We start from the raw sequence: 19,441 nt of genomic DNA, 5'->3' as shown, positions 1-19,441 counted from the left end.
CATAGCCCATATGCTTGCCTTTAAGTGAAATTGATTGCAAGCATACGAAAGAGACAAATCAAACCCAATTCTCTTTGGAGTTGTGAGTTGCGTAGCCCGATGTCGAGTTGTGACCTGCTTGCTGCAGACAAGTCGCTGACATCGACCTCAGTCCTTCTGCACTGCCTGCCGCCAGCCGCTATATGAGCCTTTTTTCTTCTTCCCCTTTTTTTTGGCTTTTGTTTTTGTTGTTTTTATTTCATCATTATGAATTTAAAATGGATATCAATGTGCATAAATAGTTAAGATTTAAGAGGATGTGATGATAATGGGGAGAAGCATAAATAATTTATTTGTTTTAACAGTAAAAGGAGAAAAACAAAGTGTTGGGTTTTGAGGTTTTAGCCTTAATAGAAATCAGAGTTTTTAAGAGGAGCTTATGGGAGTTTCTACTAATTTTGTATGCTTAATTGCTTATTTTAACTGGATAAGTGTGTAGGCAGAAAAAAGAATTTCTAGTAGGATGAAGGGATTGGACGGGTCATAACATTTTAAATGGGTTTTAAATATGTTTGGAATTTAACTATAGTATAATCGTTTCAAATTTTAAGGTACATAATCTTATTGACGTTGAACTCGTAAAGTAATTCTTTTACATTATATTGTAGTTTGGATTTTGGAATCTTTCAAACTTAGAGAAAATTGAAAAATCACTGTAGTCGATGCATAAAATTGTGCCCGCACTGGACAGGGTCTCTGGCTCCACCCTTGTGTTTGGAATTTAACTATAGTATAATCGTTTCAAATTTTAAGGTACATAATCTTATTGACGTTGAACTCGTAAAGTAATTCTTTTACATTATATTGTAGTTTGGATTTTGGAATCTTTCAAACTTAGAGAAAATTGAAAAATCACTGTAGTCGATGCATAAAATTGTGCCCGCACTGGACAGGGTCTCTGGCTCCACCCTTGGGTTTGAGCATGTTATGAACATATGACTAACATATTCTTTTGAATATTGTCGATGGGAACAAGGAAAGCATGAGAAGAAACTTAAGGAATCGGAACTACCAAAGCTAAATGTGATCTCATTGTCCAAAGTAAAAGCATAATTGTCTTAGCTCCAATTTTTTGGTGTTAAAATGAAATTTCTTTATGTTTGAAAGATTTCGGGCTAAGATAATCATTTTCTTTTAAAAAAAAATAATAATTAAATTTAAATATTTCTGTGTAATTTACAAGAATATTTATATTAACTAAAATCACTCTTCCTTCTTAATAAAAAATATGAAAAAAAAAATCTTAAGCAATAATACGAAAAACAAAAAATATAATTTATTTCATTAAATAATTGTTCCAAACATAGCACAAAGCAAAATGTTAGAGGAGGAAATACCTTTTTTTTAAACCACATACATAATTTTATTTTATTTTTCATAAAACAAATTTCCAAAGAAGTTTTTTTTAATTAATTTTTAAAATCAAATAGAGTACTTACCCCCGCAAGATATATTTATAATTTTCTTTAAATTAACATTTAAAATATGATTCATCTAGAATTTATATGGCAACAAATCTTAGCATATGTGCATGTATATTTATTAAACATTGAGATTCGCAATGCTGCTCCGATATAAATAAGTTATATAAATGATGCAAATCAAGTGGAAAACAAATTATTTGTATTCCTATAATTGTAACTAGAAAATAGTTTCAACTGTCAAGCGATGTTTCTTTGCACAATTATCACTACAAATTAAACTTTTCGAGGTCCCTCTCAATCTATTCTAAATGTACCATTGTATATGTATTATGAGTCAAGATAGAGTGCAGATTGATCATTGCCACATCAAACTTTATTTAGTGATCAAGTACAATATGTTTTAATTGCAATATATATTGTCTTATATTCTTTATAACTTAACTACACAATTGATTACGCATAAAACATTTGCCCATGTTATCGTTGCTATCGCCACCACTATCCCCATTTTTCATCGACCTTAGACTCTAGAACCACCATGCCGACACCCTATATCTTCACCATCTATATAGCCGCAACTACCACCACCATCATCAACAACAAATTACCTATATGTCCACTAAATATAACCATTTCCACCATAAAGAATATCATAGTTTATATCTAAAAAATTTTAGACCAAGAATTTTCAAGTAGAACTCTGAAAATGAATATCAAGTTGTCATCGATGTGAGATAGCCATTATGAAATCTTTTATTGAGCATTTAGCACCAATAAATCAAGTAGGACTAAAAATAATTATAAAGATGACTACAAAATAGGGTAGTAAAAGGCTCTTCATCCCTGCGCGGCTGGAAATTCTCAATCAGGACAAAGGTAAAAGGAATTAATTTTAAAACATCCCTACAATTTGTTTGGATAAACATAAAATAAAATGAGAAATAATAATCAGAGTGGAGGTGGGCAGACTATTTTTCTGAAGAGTAATGTTATCAATTTTACTGGTATCAAGCATCAGTTTATACGACAAATATATGATATTAAATTATAGATTCACTAAAATGTAATGTTATATGATTTATTTAATTAAATCTGTCAAGTATGATCGGCTAGATTGGTGCTCTAGTAATAAATATTTTGCCCATGTTTGAGCCCTATTTTTGGTTCAAAATATATTTTGAAATAGTATTTTGTTAAAGAATGAATGACTAAAAATAAGGACAAATTTAAAATTTTCGTTTAAAATTATTTTATGGAGAATATGTGGTTAAAAATGAATTTTGAAAAATGAGGGTCCATTTGGTTTGTTTTAGTCTTAAATTTTATGTTAATTTTCAATTTTTTATTTTGATGGTCTATTTTAAAATTACTAAAAACGTGTTTGATTTGTCATTTCAAAACATTATTTCTCAAAACAAAAAACTTAAAGACACGTCTGATTTGAAATTTTGAAAATATTTTATTTCATTAAATTTGATTTCATAGTATCTTATAATGAAAAATTACAAAAACCTTATTTTACTCTCTCATAGACGGATATCAAGATAGGCCCAGAGAATATAGAGTAGAAATGAAGTCAAAACAAGTGTTTATGTTTGAAAAAATAATAATTTTATTGAAATTTAATAATTTGAGATTACAATAATAAGAAAATTGAAATTGAAAACCAAAAGAAAATTAAGAATACAAAGAGTCTTCTTTGACAGATTTTGATTTCTTTGAAGTAGTTTCAGTAAAAGATGCAATTCTATGAAATATTATTGCTAATTCATCTGGTGTTCTGCATTGATTGAATATGGCCGTTAATTTTGATTTCTCTGTGAGAAAATCAGTATTTTCTCAAGATTTTTCTTTGAAATGTTTGGGACACCAATGTTTCTTTGTTTTTGAATCCATGAATTTACTGCTTTTGGACAACAATTACTTTTATGAAAATTTGACTGCCATTAAACTTTGAATCTCCGAATAATTCTTTGAACGTTATATTCAAAACTTTGATCTTGAGAGACAAAAAAAATCCCAATAGAATATCTATGAGACTTTCATATTGAAAACAAATTGGAACAAAACATTTTCTTGGGACTTCAAAAATATTTTTACCTCTCATTTGAAGTGTTTGAATCCTTGAAGAGTAAGACTGAGTAAAACTTCTCTTCAATACCAAAAAAATCAAATATTGAATTGAGTATTCATGAGCTTGTAATATATTTTATATACTACAACAAAAGCATTTGAACAATCATCAAAATCAAAGATCTCTCTAAGTGTGTTTTAGTGGGAGATATAACAGTTTCAAGAAAGTTTGAGAAAATCCTTGTATTCTTAAATTTTCTTTTAGTTTTCACTTTCAATTTTCTTATTATTGTAATCTCAAATTATTAAATTTCAATAAAATTATTATTTCTTCAAACATAAACACTTGTTTTTACTTCATTTCTACTTTATATCCCTTGGGCCTATCTTAATATCGGAAATATTCAAACTCAAAATAATTACACTAATGAAATTCTTCAATCTATGTGTTATCAGCTTAACATAATTGAAATAAATTCTGAAACTGAGGCATCAAATTCTTCAAAATCATCTAAACAACTTATGGAACCAGTTTTAATAAAACTAAATGAGACTACTCCAAAAAAAATCTTAAAATTGATGTTAATGTTCTTAAAGAACTTGTTACTCAGTTATCAAAATTATCTTCCTCTTCTACTTCAATTAACGTTAATACAATTGATGAAATTGAATCGCAATTTATTGATGATAAAATTCCTCATATTAATAAGTTACGAGGACAAAATAATCAATTTTCAAAAATTCCAACTTATTATCCCAAAAATACTCCTCTAGATTTACTCTTGGAAGAAAAACTTCAAAAACGAACAACCTTTTATGGTAATGGAATTACCATATGGAATCTTGATGGTGCAACTGAATATCAAATTATTGAAAATATGGGTTCTTGTTGTAATGCTTAAATTCTTGAAGGAGATTCTGCTATTCAAGCAACTAATAATATTATTTTAGGATTTTTTGGCCAATTAAACTATTGGTGATTTCATTATTTAAATGAAAACGATAAGAATCAAATTGCTAATACTATAAAGCAAGATGGTGCAAACGATAGTTTTACTACTCTCATTTATAGTATTATCAAACATTTTCTTGGAACTCCTACATATATTTTAGAAAAAATATCTAATTTTTAATGACACTCAATTGTTCCACTTTACAAGATTTTCGTTGGTATAAAGATATGTTTTTAACACGTGTCTTTTTAAGAAATGAATGTAATCAAGCTTATGGGGAAAAAAGATTTATATCTAAACTTCCAAAACTTTTTTTAAAATAAGTAAAAATTCAATAAAACGAGATAATAATAATACTATACCTTATGATAATCTTAATTCTTGAGAATTAATCTATTTTATTAATAGAGAAGGATTAACTTTTTGTAATGAACTCAAGATCAACACTAAATTGAAATCAGAAAGATTAGATAGTCGTAAAGAACTTGGATCTTTCTATGAATAATATTGATTTGAGAAAATCATTCCTTATTCAAAAATAAAAAGAAAAATTTTTTCTTCTGAAAGAAATTTTTATTCCAAAAAAAAATAAAAATCAAAAAAATCAAAAACCTTACTCTAAAAACTTTTCTAAAAGAAAATTTCAAAATACAAAGTTTTCAAAATCTTCTAATGTCACTTGTTGGAAATGCAAAAAATGGGGACATTATTCCAATAAATGCCCTTTGAAAAACAAGATTAATAATCTTCAAATAGATTAAGATATTAAGCTTGAACTCTTTAATTTTATTGATTCAAATTCTAGTTCTGATAATCTATTTCAAATTTAGAACATGTCTCTCAGAATCAAGAAGATTATGTTATTGAATCTAGTTCAAATTCCTCATCTTCTTCTAAACAAAGTAAAGAGTTTTGTGGTTGTAAAATTATAAATATTCTTAATAAACAAAAAGAACTTATTAAGGAGATTGTAGATCAAATTGAAGATCCACCACTAAAAAATAAGTTTAGTACTCTTTTACCTTCTAATTCAAAACCCAGTTTTGAACCTTTTAACATGCAAAATGTTTTGAATCACTTTCAAATATAAACTTCAAAATTTTCTAGTTTTAATTTAAAATCAGAAATTAATTTACGAAATTTCAAATTTCCATTTTTGAACGTCAAATGAAAGATGTAAGAGTGGAAGTTGCTCTTCTTAAAACTCAATATTTAAAACAAAAGTCGAAATTCTTCTCTTCTTATGAGTCTTCTAATGAAGAATTTATTCATTCCAAAACTCAATCCAAAGAAGTAAATGCTAATGTTATTAAACAAATCCAGCTTCAAAAGTGGTACTACAATTGACTATTGTAGTCAACAAAGAATTCAAATTCACTTCTAGAGTCCTTATTGATTATGATGCTGATCGAATTTGTATTAGGGAAGGATTAATTTCTACAAAATATTTTTAAAAACTACTTAGCATTTTTTATGGTGCTAACGGTAAAAGGTTTAATATTCAATATAAACTTTCAAACGCTCATATTTGTAATTCAAATATTTGTTTCAAAAATATATTTTATTTTGTAAAAGATTTAGATGAAGAAGTATTTCTTGATACTCCTTTGATTATTCAATTATATTATTTTCAAGCTAATTCAAAAGACTTGGCTACCAATATTTTTTATCAAGAAATATGTTTTAAATTTACAAATCATCTTTCTTATAAGGATGTTAATGTCTTAAAAGAAGCATATATTCCAAAAAGGATAATTAGCACAAAACGTTCTTATATTTCAATGTTATTGTGCAAAATTTTCATACTTTTTTATTTTTTTTGGCACTTTCACCCTTACATTCACATTTTATTGCGAAAATCATTATTTTCATCAAATTTCTCATGTAAAATGACAAATATACCTCCTATTTAAATAAAGCAATATAAAAAGAGAACAAAAAGTTAAAAAAAAAATTGCAATCATACACCCAAACTTTTTTAAAAAGTGCAGATGAGTTCAAATAAATTATTAAAAGGGTGATTAGCACAAAACGTACATACTTTCATTATTATGGTGTAAAATGTACATACTTTTCATTTTTTGACATTTTCATCATTATTTCATATTTCATTGCGAAAATCGTTATTTTTTATCAATTTTCTAAATAAAAAACTGTAAAATGACAAATATAAACTCCTCTTTAAATAAACAAAAATAAAAAATAAAGAAAAATAAAGATCAAATTGCAACCATATTTCTAAAATTTTCAAAGAAGTACAAATAAATTTTAAATAATTAATTAAAACCCAATTTGTTTTTAATTTTTTCTTTGAAAATTATTTGTACTTTTTTTTTTAGAAAATTAAGGGCTATAATTGAAATTTTTTTTAATTTTTCTTTTCTTTCTTTTTGTTTTTTTAAAGAGTATGGCATATATGTCATTTTATAGTTTTTAATTGAGAAAATATATGAAAATAATGATTTTTACAATGAAATATAAAAATAAGGATGAATATTTAAAAAAATGAAAAGTAATGACGTTTTGCAGAATAATAATGAACGGTAGGGACGTTATGTGCTAATTACCCTTTTAATAATTTATTTGAACTTTTTAAAAAAAGTTTGGGAGTATAATTGTAATTTATTTTTTCTTATTATTTTATTTAAAAGGGGGTATATTTGTCATTTTACACAAGAAATTCGATAAAAATGATAATTTCTGCAATAAAAGGTGAATGTAAGAGTAAAAGTGCCAACAAAACTGAAAGTAGTGACGTTTTGCATAATAACATTGAAAGATAATAATGTTTTATGTTAATTACCCATTTAAAAAATTATTAGTAATATAAATTTCAAAAGGAATCATATTAGATTTCTCAAAAAAGAAATTAAATTTAAAAGAACTGAAGAACAATTGCAAAATCCTTCAATTCAAGAGAAAATTTTAAATTTTCAAAAAGAAATTTGTTCTACTATTCCAAATGCTTTTTGGGATAGGAAGAAACATGTTGTTTCCCTTCATTGCAATTTTGATTTTCATGAATAAAATATTCCTACAAAATCTCATCATATTCAAATGAATAAAGAACTCTTAGATCATTGTATCAAGGAAATTAAAGATTTATTTGATAAGGGTCTAATTCGTCTAAGCAAATCTCCTCAAAGTTGCTATGCTTTTTACGTTAATAATTCCATTGAAATTGAACGAGGTGTTCCACGTCTCATTATCAATTATAAATCACTCTATAAAACTCTTCAAAAACTCTTCAATGAATTAGATATCCATCACCTCAAAAGAAAAATCTGTTAAACAAATTATTCAAAGCTGTCATCTTATCAAAATTTGAAATTAAGTCAGGATTCTTGCAAATTCAAATTAAAGGAGAAGATAGATACAAAATTGATTTCAATGTTCCTTTTGGCCAATATAAATGGATTGATACGACATTTTGTCTCAAAGGTGCTCATTCTGTATTTCAAAAAATTATAAATGATATTTTCAATCATTTTTCAAATTTTATTATTGTTTACATTGATGATGTTCTCATATTTTTTAAAGCATTTCAAATATTTAAATGCTTTTATTCATGTTGTTAAGAAAAATGGTTTAGCAGTCTCTATTAAGAAAATTATTCTTTGTTGATTAAAGATTAGGTTTCTAGAACATAACATTCATATGAAAAATATTACTCATATTCAAAGAAATCTAGAGTTCACCGATGAATTTTCAGATGAAATTTTAGATAAAATAAGTTTATAGCGTTTTCTAGGCAGTGTAAATTATGTTGCTGATTTTGTCAAAAGTATACATCAAATCTGTGCCACTCTGTTCAAAAGGCTACCGAAAAACCCTGATCCATGAAGTTACGAGCATAATTTAGCCATCCAAGTAGTTAAGCAAGCTGTCAAAAATATTTCACGCCTTTCAATCCTTGACTCCACTACATCTATTATTGTTGAGATAGATGTGTTTTACATAGAGTATGATGAAGTGTTAAAGCATATTCTAAAAGAGTTGCATCAAGAATAATTAGTTAGATTTCATAGTTATATATATTTCAAGGTTCGTGAACCTTACAATATTTTTCTACCTACAAAACTAAAATAAAAATAAATAATAAATTGAGTTCAAAATATAAAAAAAATAAAAATTAATGACGTGGCTAAGAATATTTTTTAGAATTTTGATATAAATAATCATGAGCTTGAACTACTTTTATTTTTTATAATTTTCATTTCTCTAAAAACTTTTAGAATTTTAGAATTTGAAATTTGTTATAAATTTATATTTATAATTTTTTGAGATTTTAAAATTTTAAAGTTTTATTTAAATAAAATTTTTTATAAATGATTGTTTTTCATATTTTGAGTGTTTTCAGGATTTTCATAGAAAACACTCAAAACGTAAAAAATGTATTTTGAATTTTATATTATAAGTTGTACCTTGTTTTTGGAAATACATTTTTTTAGATATAAGATCGAACACGTTTTAATATTCTACAAAACTAAAAATTGAAAATAGTTTGAAAGCAATAATTGCATCTTGAATTTTTTTTAAAATGAGGCATAAATAAAACATTTTAGAGCGTGTTTGATAGGGATTAAAATTAAATTTTATAGTAGATTGTGATAAAAAATTTTGAAATATGTAATTAAAAAATTGTGAAATCATAAAAAATATGGTTAATATTAATTTTTTAATTTAAATTTAAATTAAAATTAGATTTTAATTCGTACCAAACATGATCCATCCAATGATCCAAACGTTTCGTGGCTGTGCACTATTCGGCACACAGCTTGATGCAAATTGCAACCAAAGAAATGCATAAAACGACAATCGTGGTCATCATTCCGTCGGTCTTCAAATAGCGAAGAATAGTCTGAGATTAACGTTCCTCGAATCCTCTCTTTCTCCACTCCACTCTTCTGCGGAGCTTTCGAGAAGGTAAAAAGCCTTCTCACCTCTGGTTCTTCCCATTTATGTCGTCATTTTTCACTTGCAATCGGTCATTACTCGCTAGATGTTAGTTGATTTCTGAAGCTGGTTATGTGTGTATATATATGTGTGTGCAATACATGTATTTGTCGATAATTAGCTGAATTTTTGTTCGATCCCAGTGCCTCTGTGCATTTTAAGTTGAATCTGTTAATTTCACTGGACAACTTTGAATTTTACACTAGAATCGCGTTTTAAGTATGAGTATTGTTGATCGTGGATCTGATTGCGCGAGAATGGTTGGATTCGTTTTCATTGGTCTGATTTGGTACCTGTTTACGTTCAGATCCACTTCAGATGAGAGCTTTATAATTATCTACTATCGAGGATTCTGCTCTTACGTTAAATGTTGTCTTCTATCATGTTTAAGAGGTTTTATAAATTTTTAATATTGCTTTACCTGTGATTGTCACTAAGCTTCGACTCCAAATCATAGGTTCCGTATATGTAATGGTTTTCCCTGACAGAGGGGAGCCTTGTGAATGATTATTTCTTGTTATCTTTGAAATATTTCCGGATTCTCTAAAAATACTAGTGAAATGTTCGCATAAAGTTATTGTAAATTACACAGTTACGCATTTTGATGTATTTTTTTATCCCTTTACCTTACTTTTTTTGATGCACTGGTGATTTGAATTACTTATGCTGGAGACACCGAGTACTTCAATCTCTTTCTATAAATTTCAAACGTTTCCTTTTCCTTCATAAAGCTCTTAAATGTATTTATTGTATTTAGTCATGATAGACAATGCTCGAGCTTGACAAGTCCAACCGCTTGCTATCCCTGATATTTATGGAGGAAATACCGGTAGACTCTAATGATGAAGGTTTTAATTAATCCTAAAAATATAATGAGCGAAATGTGGCTTCACTGCAATGATGTTGAATCTACCTGTATGTTATATGTGTGTGCTACATCTGTTAATGTTGCTGCCTTTCAGCATTTGACAATTTTCCTCTCCTATATTATCTATGTCAATAAAATGAATGGTGTGCATCTGTAGATGTCTTCCATCTATTCTTGTTGCCTGCCCTCACTATATACTTACACCCACTAGGCTCTAGCTGATTGCCATTTTTCTTTCATTCAGATCCGTCCATTGTGGAGGCACTACTTCCAAAATACTCAGGGTCTAATTTTTGTGGTTGATAGCAACGACAGGGATCGAGTTGTCGAAGCAAGAGATGAACTGCACAGAATGTTGAACGAGGCACATTTTCATTTATTACTTGTTTATTTTAGGTCTTTATTCCCTCGTGAATGTAGTTTTAAATATTGTATCTCTTATGCCTCCAGGATGAATTGAGGGATGCTGTCTTGCTTGTATTTGCTAATAAGCAAGATCTGCCTAATGCAATGAATGCTGCAGAAATTACAGACAAACTTGGCCTCCACTCTCTTCGTCAACGTCATTGGTAAGATTTTCTTATACTTTGCCCGTGTTTAATTATACTGGATCTTTCTTGTATTTTCTTTAGGTAGTTTGAGCAATTGATTATGAGAGGCAGAAATAATTACTTCCACGAGAAAATGAACTCAGTAGTTTTAGTCAATCCAACTTCATATATGATGCATTTTTTGTTTTGTTTTGTTTACATCATCCATAAAGTTGTAACTCTCAAGAGAAGACATAGGTAGCCTATTGCGAAACTTCTGGAATTAAAAGTCCGTTTCATGCATGGAGCTTTGAAATTTCTCTCATTTTGTACGGCCAATTGCTCCAGGTATATCCAGAGCACATGTGCAACCTCGGGGGAGGGCCTTTATGAAGGGTTGGATTGGCTTTCAAGCAACATCGCTGGCAAGGCAAGTGCATGGATAAGTCTTTTTCGCCGTTAAAACTAGCCCGAGTGATAATTATGACATTTTACAGCACGAAGTATCTTATTGATTTTTACTAATGCTATACCCATAAGAGAAATCCTGCAATTACAGCCAGTTCACTTGGTAATATCTAGAATGCGCTGGTACTTGAAATATTGCTTATTGATTGCTCCATCTTAATTGATTATTTGGGAAGACATGTATCTGTCTTGTTATGTGCCAATGGTTGCTTCAACTCTCTCTTTTTGCAACTTTGAGGGGTAGTTCAGTGGTTAGGCTTTGAGTTTGTCCCCTAATGATCACCAGTTCGAGTCCCCTCAGGATCATTGAGGTGAGTATCCGATTGCAAATTTTAGGGTTCCGTGGAATTATTCAAGGTGTGCGTGCTGGTCCGAATACCCACGGACATAAAAATTAAAAATAAATAAAAATAAAAACACTCTCTTTTTGCATTTCGATACATTTTGCTCTTCTTCCGTTCATGTAATTGACGACTACTTTGGTTTTGTAGGCATGAAGCTGTTAAGGATTTATTATTGCTGGTTAATTTTTGCTTGGATCACTTTTATGGAATTGGCAATATCAAAGCTCTGTACCTTACTATTTTTTTCAACTTCAATTTGTTGTAGCAAGTTGATTTTTTTATTTTTTATTTTATTTAAAGACTACATTTGCATCCATTTCTCTTGCGCTTTTTCAGAAACAATTTTAGCTGTCTGCCTTTTGTTAATGTTCTTGCCAGCTTTTGACGTTGAGATATAATCTCTCAATCGTTTTAATTAAAAATATATATATAAAATATAAGTTTATCATTTAGGAAGGCCAAAATGTCTGCTTCCCTTAGTAATGCTATATATCCCTCTTAAATTTAAGGACATATTACTTCTGTTTTTATGAATTACGGGGACAAAAAGTAACTTCTAAGAATCACATTAATTAAGTGGAAAATAAATTTGACTTATTCTGAGTACTGAAAACTTGCTTTTATTACACTAATTCAACCTCAGTGGGGCTATTTCACATTACTCTTAAAAATTTGAGGACATTACTGCTGTCTTTAGGAAGTTATTTGTGTAAGGGGAAAAAGTAACTTTTAAGGATCACGTTAATTAACAGGACGGAAAATTTGACTTATTTTGAGTACTGACAACACGCTTTTATTACGTAGAATCAGTGTAATTATCTTGACAGGAGCTTGCGTACTCCACATTCAAGACAACTTAGGCCTCGTTTGGTAATATTTTTTTCAAAATGTATTTTTCTTCCTCTTCTTTTTCATTATACATTTTTTATTAAAATAATATTATAAGTAAATAAGTTTTTATTTTTTATTTTTTAATTACACATTTCATATCAATTTACTATTTTAAAATGTATTTTTATATAAAAATGACTATCGAACACCCCCATTAATTAACCACCCGTTTGTTCCCATTTTCTTCTGCCAATAAAATATTATTTGACCGTTCTGCTGCACTTTTCTGACAACCCATCTGAAACTTCACAGTCATTAAACTTTGCCCTTTCCAATTTTTACCCTTTCCACCGACAGCCCTAAACTCTCTCATTGTGGAGACGAGAAAGCGAAGATCAGCGTCCACTTTCGCCAAACCAGACGACCACCGCGAACGCCACAATCACCAGACGGGATTTAGGGTGTCATCAGCGACACGCATGTGAAAGCTTGCAAGGAAAAGCATCAACGACGTCGGCAGTGTCGTTGCAGTAACTCTTCCAGAGAACTCCGCCATCGGAACGCATCTCCGCCGACCCCAAATGGAGCTCGTCAGCCTACAGGTACTTCATCTTTCCCCACCATTTGTCCCGCACTTTCCGTTCAATTTTGCGTCATTGCTGAGTTCGACTCCTAAATTTGCAGCATGGAAACGTTCCACTAAGCGAGCCGCCCTTCGCATAGGAGGGGGTCGAGCCTCGGGGTCCAAAACTTATGCGCGTTGGAGCCCAGATACATGAACTTTCATTGCGGCCTGTGAAACTGCCATCGTCGAGGGACGTCGGAATGACCGGTGTTTTACGAATTACGGCTGGCAACGAGTCTCCGCGATTTTCAAAATAATCACCAGCCACAACTGGAGCAAGCAGCAACTACGCAACTGCTGGGATGCAATGCATCGAACACACAAACGTCTCTTTGAGCTTTTAAATAGCAGCGGGGTTGCGTACAACGAATCCACCGACCAAATTGTCGCATCGAAGGAATGGTGGAACCGAAAGATTAAGGTAACCGTTTCACAACTTTCCTCATCAATATCACGATTGTATAGAATGCCTTGTGTACTCCAACGTGATATGTATGTTCTTTCAATCCTTGAACGAACGTCAGTTTCTGGATGCCAATCCAGAATGAAATAGGGAATACAGTCTTCTTTCGACATGAGTGCCAACTATATAATGTTAGTTTCCATTATGTAACCACTGTTTTTCAAAGTTTTAATTTACATGAAACTGTAACATTAGAAGATGTAGGCTACAACTAATTGCACTTGCTTTACTTTTGATTAGCATGTGATTGTGATGTCGAAGATAGATTGAGGACCAAGAAAATATGTGGGAATTCTAGAACAAGAACATATCTGCCCGTTTATGACAGTTTTACGAATTATTGTTCGAAATGATCAGTGAGATAGACATATGTTGGAAGGGTTACAAGTGCAGAAAGAATTTCTTTTTCTTTAGTTTTGATAGCTATGAGTCAAGAAACAAATTGGACCTCAAAAACAAAGGAAACATCTTCATTAGTTTGTTTTGAATTACGATGAAAGTCTTTAAAATTCATTCCGTCATATTACATGATTAATTTGTTTTAGAAACAAAATTATCTTTAACGTTCCATTAATCTTTGCCTACATGTGCAAATGTTTCGTTACGGTGCTTTAAAATGAGTGGCAAAAATTTGTCAAAGTAATTATATATATGAATTACAATAGGCCTTTTTGTGTTGTGTAACATATTTTATGGAAGAAATATAAGATATACTAGTTAGAGAAAAATTAATGATAATAATGCAGACGAAATAAACTAGAAACACGTGTGATGTGTTGTTATATCATTGCATGTAAGTCGAAACAGTTATGTTGCACTCCAGTTTACTTGTGGAAATTCGAAAGGACCAATGAATCGGCTTATTTATCTTACGCCCAAGTCGGAATTGTAATTTTTACTTCTACTATTGCACGCAACTCTCGTGTAAATATCAGGCTTCCTATAAAGTGACTCGTGACTCTAACAGTGTTGTATTGTTTTTCTAGAACTCTTTACAATGCCCAAAATGGTAGCCTCACTGGTGAAACCTTTATTCGCAGGAAAATAAGGACGATAAAGAATTTAAAGACAAGGACGTCAACAATATCTATGTTCGCTACCGTCAGCTATTCGGCGACAAGTACGCAGTCACGCCAACAAAATTGTGCAAAACTGGATTCTGCCTATTCGAGGATAGTGTGCTCGAAGACAATATGGACGTAATCCCGATTGACGGGGAGAGCAGTGGTTCTTGTGATGAGATGGACAAAGCAAACGTCGGAGTTGGCATAAACGTCTCTAGCACCACCAGTGGCCGTAAAAGGAAGTCTTCTAGCGCTAAGCAACGTGGCAAGAAGAAAAAGATCTCAGCGCGTGAGTTGTTGTTCTCAATCGACCGTGCCACCAGTGCAGGGGAGAAAGTGGCAGTGAAAATTAATACCATGATGACTTCGAAAAACAATGCCGGCATTGCTTGCGTTGAAGAGTTGTTGGCGACGGGACGACTGCAGCGGCGTACACCTCTCTACTTTTTCGCATGTGCACTTCTTGCACAGAAGCGCTACTGGGACATGCTCGGCGTCATGAATGACGTTAATGAGAAATTTGAGTGGATCGAGTGGATGTTCAATGAGCGGGACAAGCAGTTGCACCTGTGATTGTTGTGAACTTTATGTTTGTGTGCAATCGATCTGTAAAAAGTTTTATGTAATCCGTTTTCACTTTGTATGCACTTTTCGATCAGCGTTGTACATTATGCGTGCGAGTAATTATCGTAATAGGCTGATATTCAAACTGTTTTCGCGTATTGCAATCAATCACTTAAGCACATAATGGAAAAACTCACGTCGAACGAGGCAGTGTAGGCCCAATTGAAGGTAAGTTGAAGTTGGTCACTTTCACAAGTTGTCAGGTCAACTCTAAAAGTAAAGATTTCATCTGTGCTACAATCTTTGTAACCCAGAGGCACACTTCACAACGAACAGCGACTGATGTACCACCACTGTTGTGACATGATGGAACTTGCAGGCAATCTTGCAAAGATTCTATAAATTCGTATGTGTGCGAGTTGCATTCATTGCAAAAAAAATTACACACGGGAGTTGTCTACTTTGCACATAATTCAACATGTTTGGCGTAGCGGCAGACATGAACTTCAACTGAGTTATGCTGCAGGGGTCGGACTCGGAGGACGATTGCAACGAAGGGCAGTTCTTTGAGGATTTGGCATCTGATGCGACGGTATGGGTTACGTATTGCAGAATTGTATAGAGCGACGCATGTAGTTACTACAACAGACAACAGCATCGTATCCGACGATTTCCTTTCACAAGGAACGATCACATGTTTATGATAGAAGCAATTAGCGGGAACGGCCAGATGTGCTATCAAGAATTTTGTATGTATCCTACAATGCCGTGTCATTTCGCACGTGTTGCGCGATGAGCATGGGCTGCGCAGCAGTCAGCAGGTTGACATCTACCAGCGACTTGGCATGTTTCTTGTGCAGATTAGTGCATGAAAAGGGATATCGACAAGTGACAACGCTATTCAACCATTTGCTGCAAACTATATGTCACTACGTTAAAGAGGTTCTACGTGCGATTTTTGCGTTGCCGCGCATCTAATTCGACTAAGCTCGAATTACAATGAAGGTCTCAAGCCCCACAGGCAGGATCTGAAAAAGCATCCACTTTTCTGTAAATGTATTGGTGCTATTGATGGAACACGTGTGAAAGTTGTGCTACCGCGGAATGAGCGATTGAACTTCATAGGACGGAAAGGGGTGCTAACTTAGAATGTGCTGGCCGCATACGATTTCAACTTATGTTTCACGTTCGTGCTAGCAGAGTACACAAGGAATACACACGATGCTCGAATCCTTACGTGTGCTATCCATAGTTCGGAAATTCATTTTCCTTTGCCAGCCCCAAGGAAGTACTACTTGGTCGACTCCAAGTTTGCTCATTGCCAAGGGTATATGGCCCCGTACAAAGGTTCGGACATACTATATCATTTCCAACAGTTTAATGATGCGCGTATGGGATACCGTCGTCGCTTTCAGATCACTCGCGAAAAGTTTAACTTCAGACACTTGTCCTGCAAGAAAGTCATAGAACGTGCTTTCGGTGTGTGGAAACAAAAATGGAAGATCTTGGACTGTATGCCTAACTACCCATTTCAAACACAAGTTGTCATTATTGTTGCCACGATGAGGATTCATAATTCCGTACGGCGTTGAGGAGTGGTGGACGAGGCATTCACGAGAGCGGAGGTGGATGATGATGCAGTCGAGGTGGAGCTGCCCAATGCAGAAGACGAAATGCATGCCGAAATCAATGAACCGAAAGCACAGCGAAGTGAGTGGGACTACATGGCATAGGGATTACATGACATAGCAGTCGTGACACATCGATATGGTTGTAAAATATTCGCAATCTCCGTGGAAAATTGTTTTCTTTCTTCTTGTCATTGTCGCACAGCCGATGTCATTCACTAGTAAATGTATCATACATGGTAGTTTTCGCGGTATGTTTTCTTTGGTAATATGTATGTGCTCGTTGCACTTGGTGTAATTTGTCTGAAAATATTTGCGTTGAGAGGGAAAAAAAAAAAAAATCGTGACCGAGAGAGGAAAAAAAAGCCGGTGACGTGCCTAAAAATTTGGACTGACGTGTTTTGCATTTGAAATGGGCTCGTCATTTTCCAATGGCGGGGTACCACTTTTGACTTTTATTGATATGTGTGCTATTTTTAAAATTTGTTCTTTTGGCTTTTTCCATTGAACACTGCCGATTACATGGTCGCAATGGGTATTATGAAAAGGAAAAAAAAGGGTAAACTTGGAATTGTACACAAATCGAATTCCAATGATAAGATAAAATATTGCGTAGGTCCCACATCGATGTGATAAGAAATTTTTTTTTTTTTTGGTAAAAATGGAAATCAAACGGAGGCTAAATTAAAATAGTGGAAATTTTACTAGATGTCAAATTTTGGATTTGCATTTTCAAAAATGTCACCTTTTGAGAGCCCTTATAAAATTGTCAATTTTGAAGAATTTTGGACATTTTTGGCCATCTGAATAATTTCAATACCTTGTATGTCTTGCATTAAATGAGATAAGACTTGATAAAAGATTGTACAAAATTGTGTACCAAATAACTCAATGTGGGAAATAAAACAAAAAAATAAGGAGGTGAAATGCCCAAAAGAAGAAGAAAATGAAACTGACCCAAACACACTCACATCTCTCACAAAACCGACTTAAACGCACTCCTCTCACTGAAATCGCCCATCTCCGTCCCATCCTGTGACGACCTTCACTGTTGATGACGACGAAAACAAAATACGAATTCACTCCTCTATCATTCGAATTGATCAAAGTCGAGCATCATCTCTCCTCTGTTAATCGAATCATCCAACACCTAGCCGTCCACGATCGCCGTGAATCTGTCCATTGCTAGTGAAGACCGTCACTAATATCTTGAGGTTGGTGTTTTCTTTATTTTTTGTTTGCATTTTCTGGAAAAGAGGAATATGAATATGAAGCACCTATTGAACAAAAGAGCGAACTGTTGATGCATTTTAAGAATATTTCATTAGTTATTACTTAAGAAATGTGAGGAACAATTTCTGTTGCTCACTTCACTTGGTTTATTTGTCTCGGCAACTGCAAGGAAGGAAGTTACTATTTTGTCATCTTGGGATTTGTCATTTGTTTGCTAAGATTGATAACGAACGAAAATATGCCCCTTTTATAGGAGGATTTCTTATCTTATCGATATCACGATATGTATATATTTTTTGTTGTACTAATAAATTCTTGTTTTATATGTATTCTAAATTTTCTTATGCTATCCCCCTCTTTTGTATGTACAGAGAAGTTAATGTTGCCCCCCAAGGCACTTCTTCACTGGCAAAGGACGGACGCTGTCAAATTTGACAGAACAGAGGTCGTGAGTTCGAAACATGGGGCTCTTGGAAGGCAAGGATTTATTCTTGGAAGGCAAGGGAACATTTGGAAGGCAAGGATTTATTCTTGGAAGGCAAGTGGGAACTTGGAAGGCAAGGATTATTCTTGGAAGGCAAGGTGCAACTTGGATTGGCTTGCTTGGCACTTTGTCAGACCAGGTGGGGAGCGCTCGGACCCTGGCCAGTCGGAGGCACATCCTGCGATTAACCGGACTGTGTGAAGAGGGGCCGGATCACAGACCCAAGGATTAGTCAAGAATTGGACACCTTGTAAAAAAAAAAAAAAAAGAGAAGTTAATGTTAGTGCATATTTTGGACTAAATAATTTAAGCTAGTTGAATTTATTTTTTATTATTTACATACATTTTAGGATTCATATTTTACTATTTATTTTTTATTCAAGCATTGTTAATAAGATATTTGGAATGTTTTTTCTTTTAAGGCAATAACTTCTGTACTTTTGCACGAAGTGAAGGGCAATTATTTCTCAAATTACAAATAACTGAGTTGTTGATTTATTCATGAAAGCGATGAAAGGATGACAAAATTTTCCTGTTTTAGACTATTATTTCTCAATTTACAAATAACTGAGTTGTTGATTTATTCATGAAAGCGATGAAAGGATGACAAAATTTTCCTGTTTTAGACTATCTGTCTATATCACATTGTCCAGCTTGAATTTTTTGAACACATTTCGAATTATTTTATTTTATATTATTTGATATAAAATATATTTTGATAATAATAATAAAATTAATAAATTAAAGAAGACAATAAATAGAGATTTTTTCTCTGTTTTTTAACTTTCCTCCAAGATTTTCTCTTTGATTTATTTAACTCTTATCATTCTATTTTTCGAGAATCATCGGGAGAATGATAAGAGTAAAGCCATTTAGCCTGGGATTTCCTCCCTC

At 32.3% G+C, this 19,441-nt stretch overlaps 1 protein-coding gene across 2 annotated transcripts; it reads left to right on the top strand.

The window, feature by feature from the left end:
* The first annotated feature begins 10,384 nt into the window (after window positions 1-10,384).
* Window positions 10,385-15,352, top strand: LOC111376981. 2 transcript variants are annotated; one of them, XM_022999993.1, is made up of 4 exons: window positions 10,385-10,677; window positions 10,764-10,882; window positions 11,192-11,273; window positions 14,615-15,352. In XM_022999993.1, the coding sequence occupies exons 1-4, from the start codon at window positions 10,666-10,668 to the stop codon at window positions 15,209-15,211; spliced, it is 810 nt and encodes a 269-aa protein (XP_022855761.1). In that variant the 5' UTR covers window positions 10,385-10,665; the 3' UTR covers window positions 15,212-15,352. The 2 variants fall into 2 exon arrangements, with proteins under 2 accessions (XP_022855761.1, XP_022855762.1); XM_022999994.1 differs by lacking the exons at window positions 10,385-10,677; window positions 10,764-10,882; window positions 11,192-11,273 and adding exons at window positions 12,838-13,088; window positions 13,171-13,532.
* Window positions 15,353-19,441: the final 4,089 nt, after the last annotated feature.

This window comes from Olea europaea, unplaced genomic scaffold, assembly GCF_002742605.1.
Source record: "Olea europaea var. sylvestris unplaced genomic scaffold, O_europaea_v1 scaffold1591, whole genome shotgun sequence".
NCBI classification, from domain to species: domain Eukaryota; kingdom Viridiplantae; phylum Streptophyta; class Magnoliopsida; order Lamiales; family Oleaceae; genus Olea; species Olea europaea.
The sequence above is the reverse complement of the archived record's forward strand: the minus strand, read 5'-3'. Positions and strand labels throughout refer to the sequence as shown.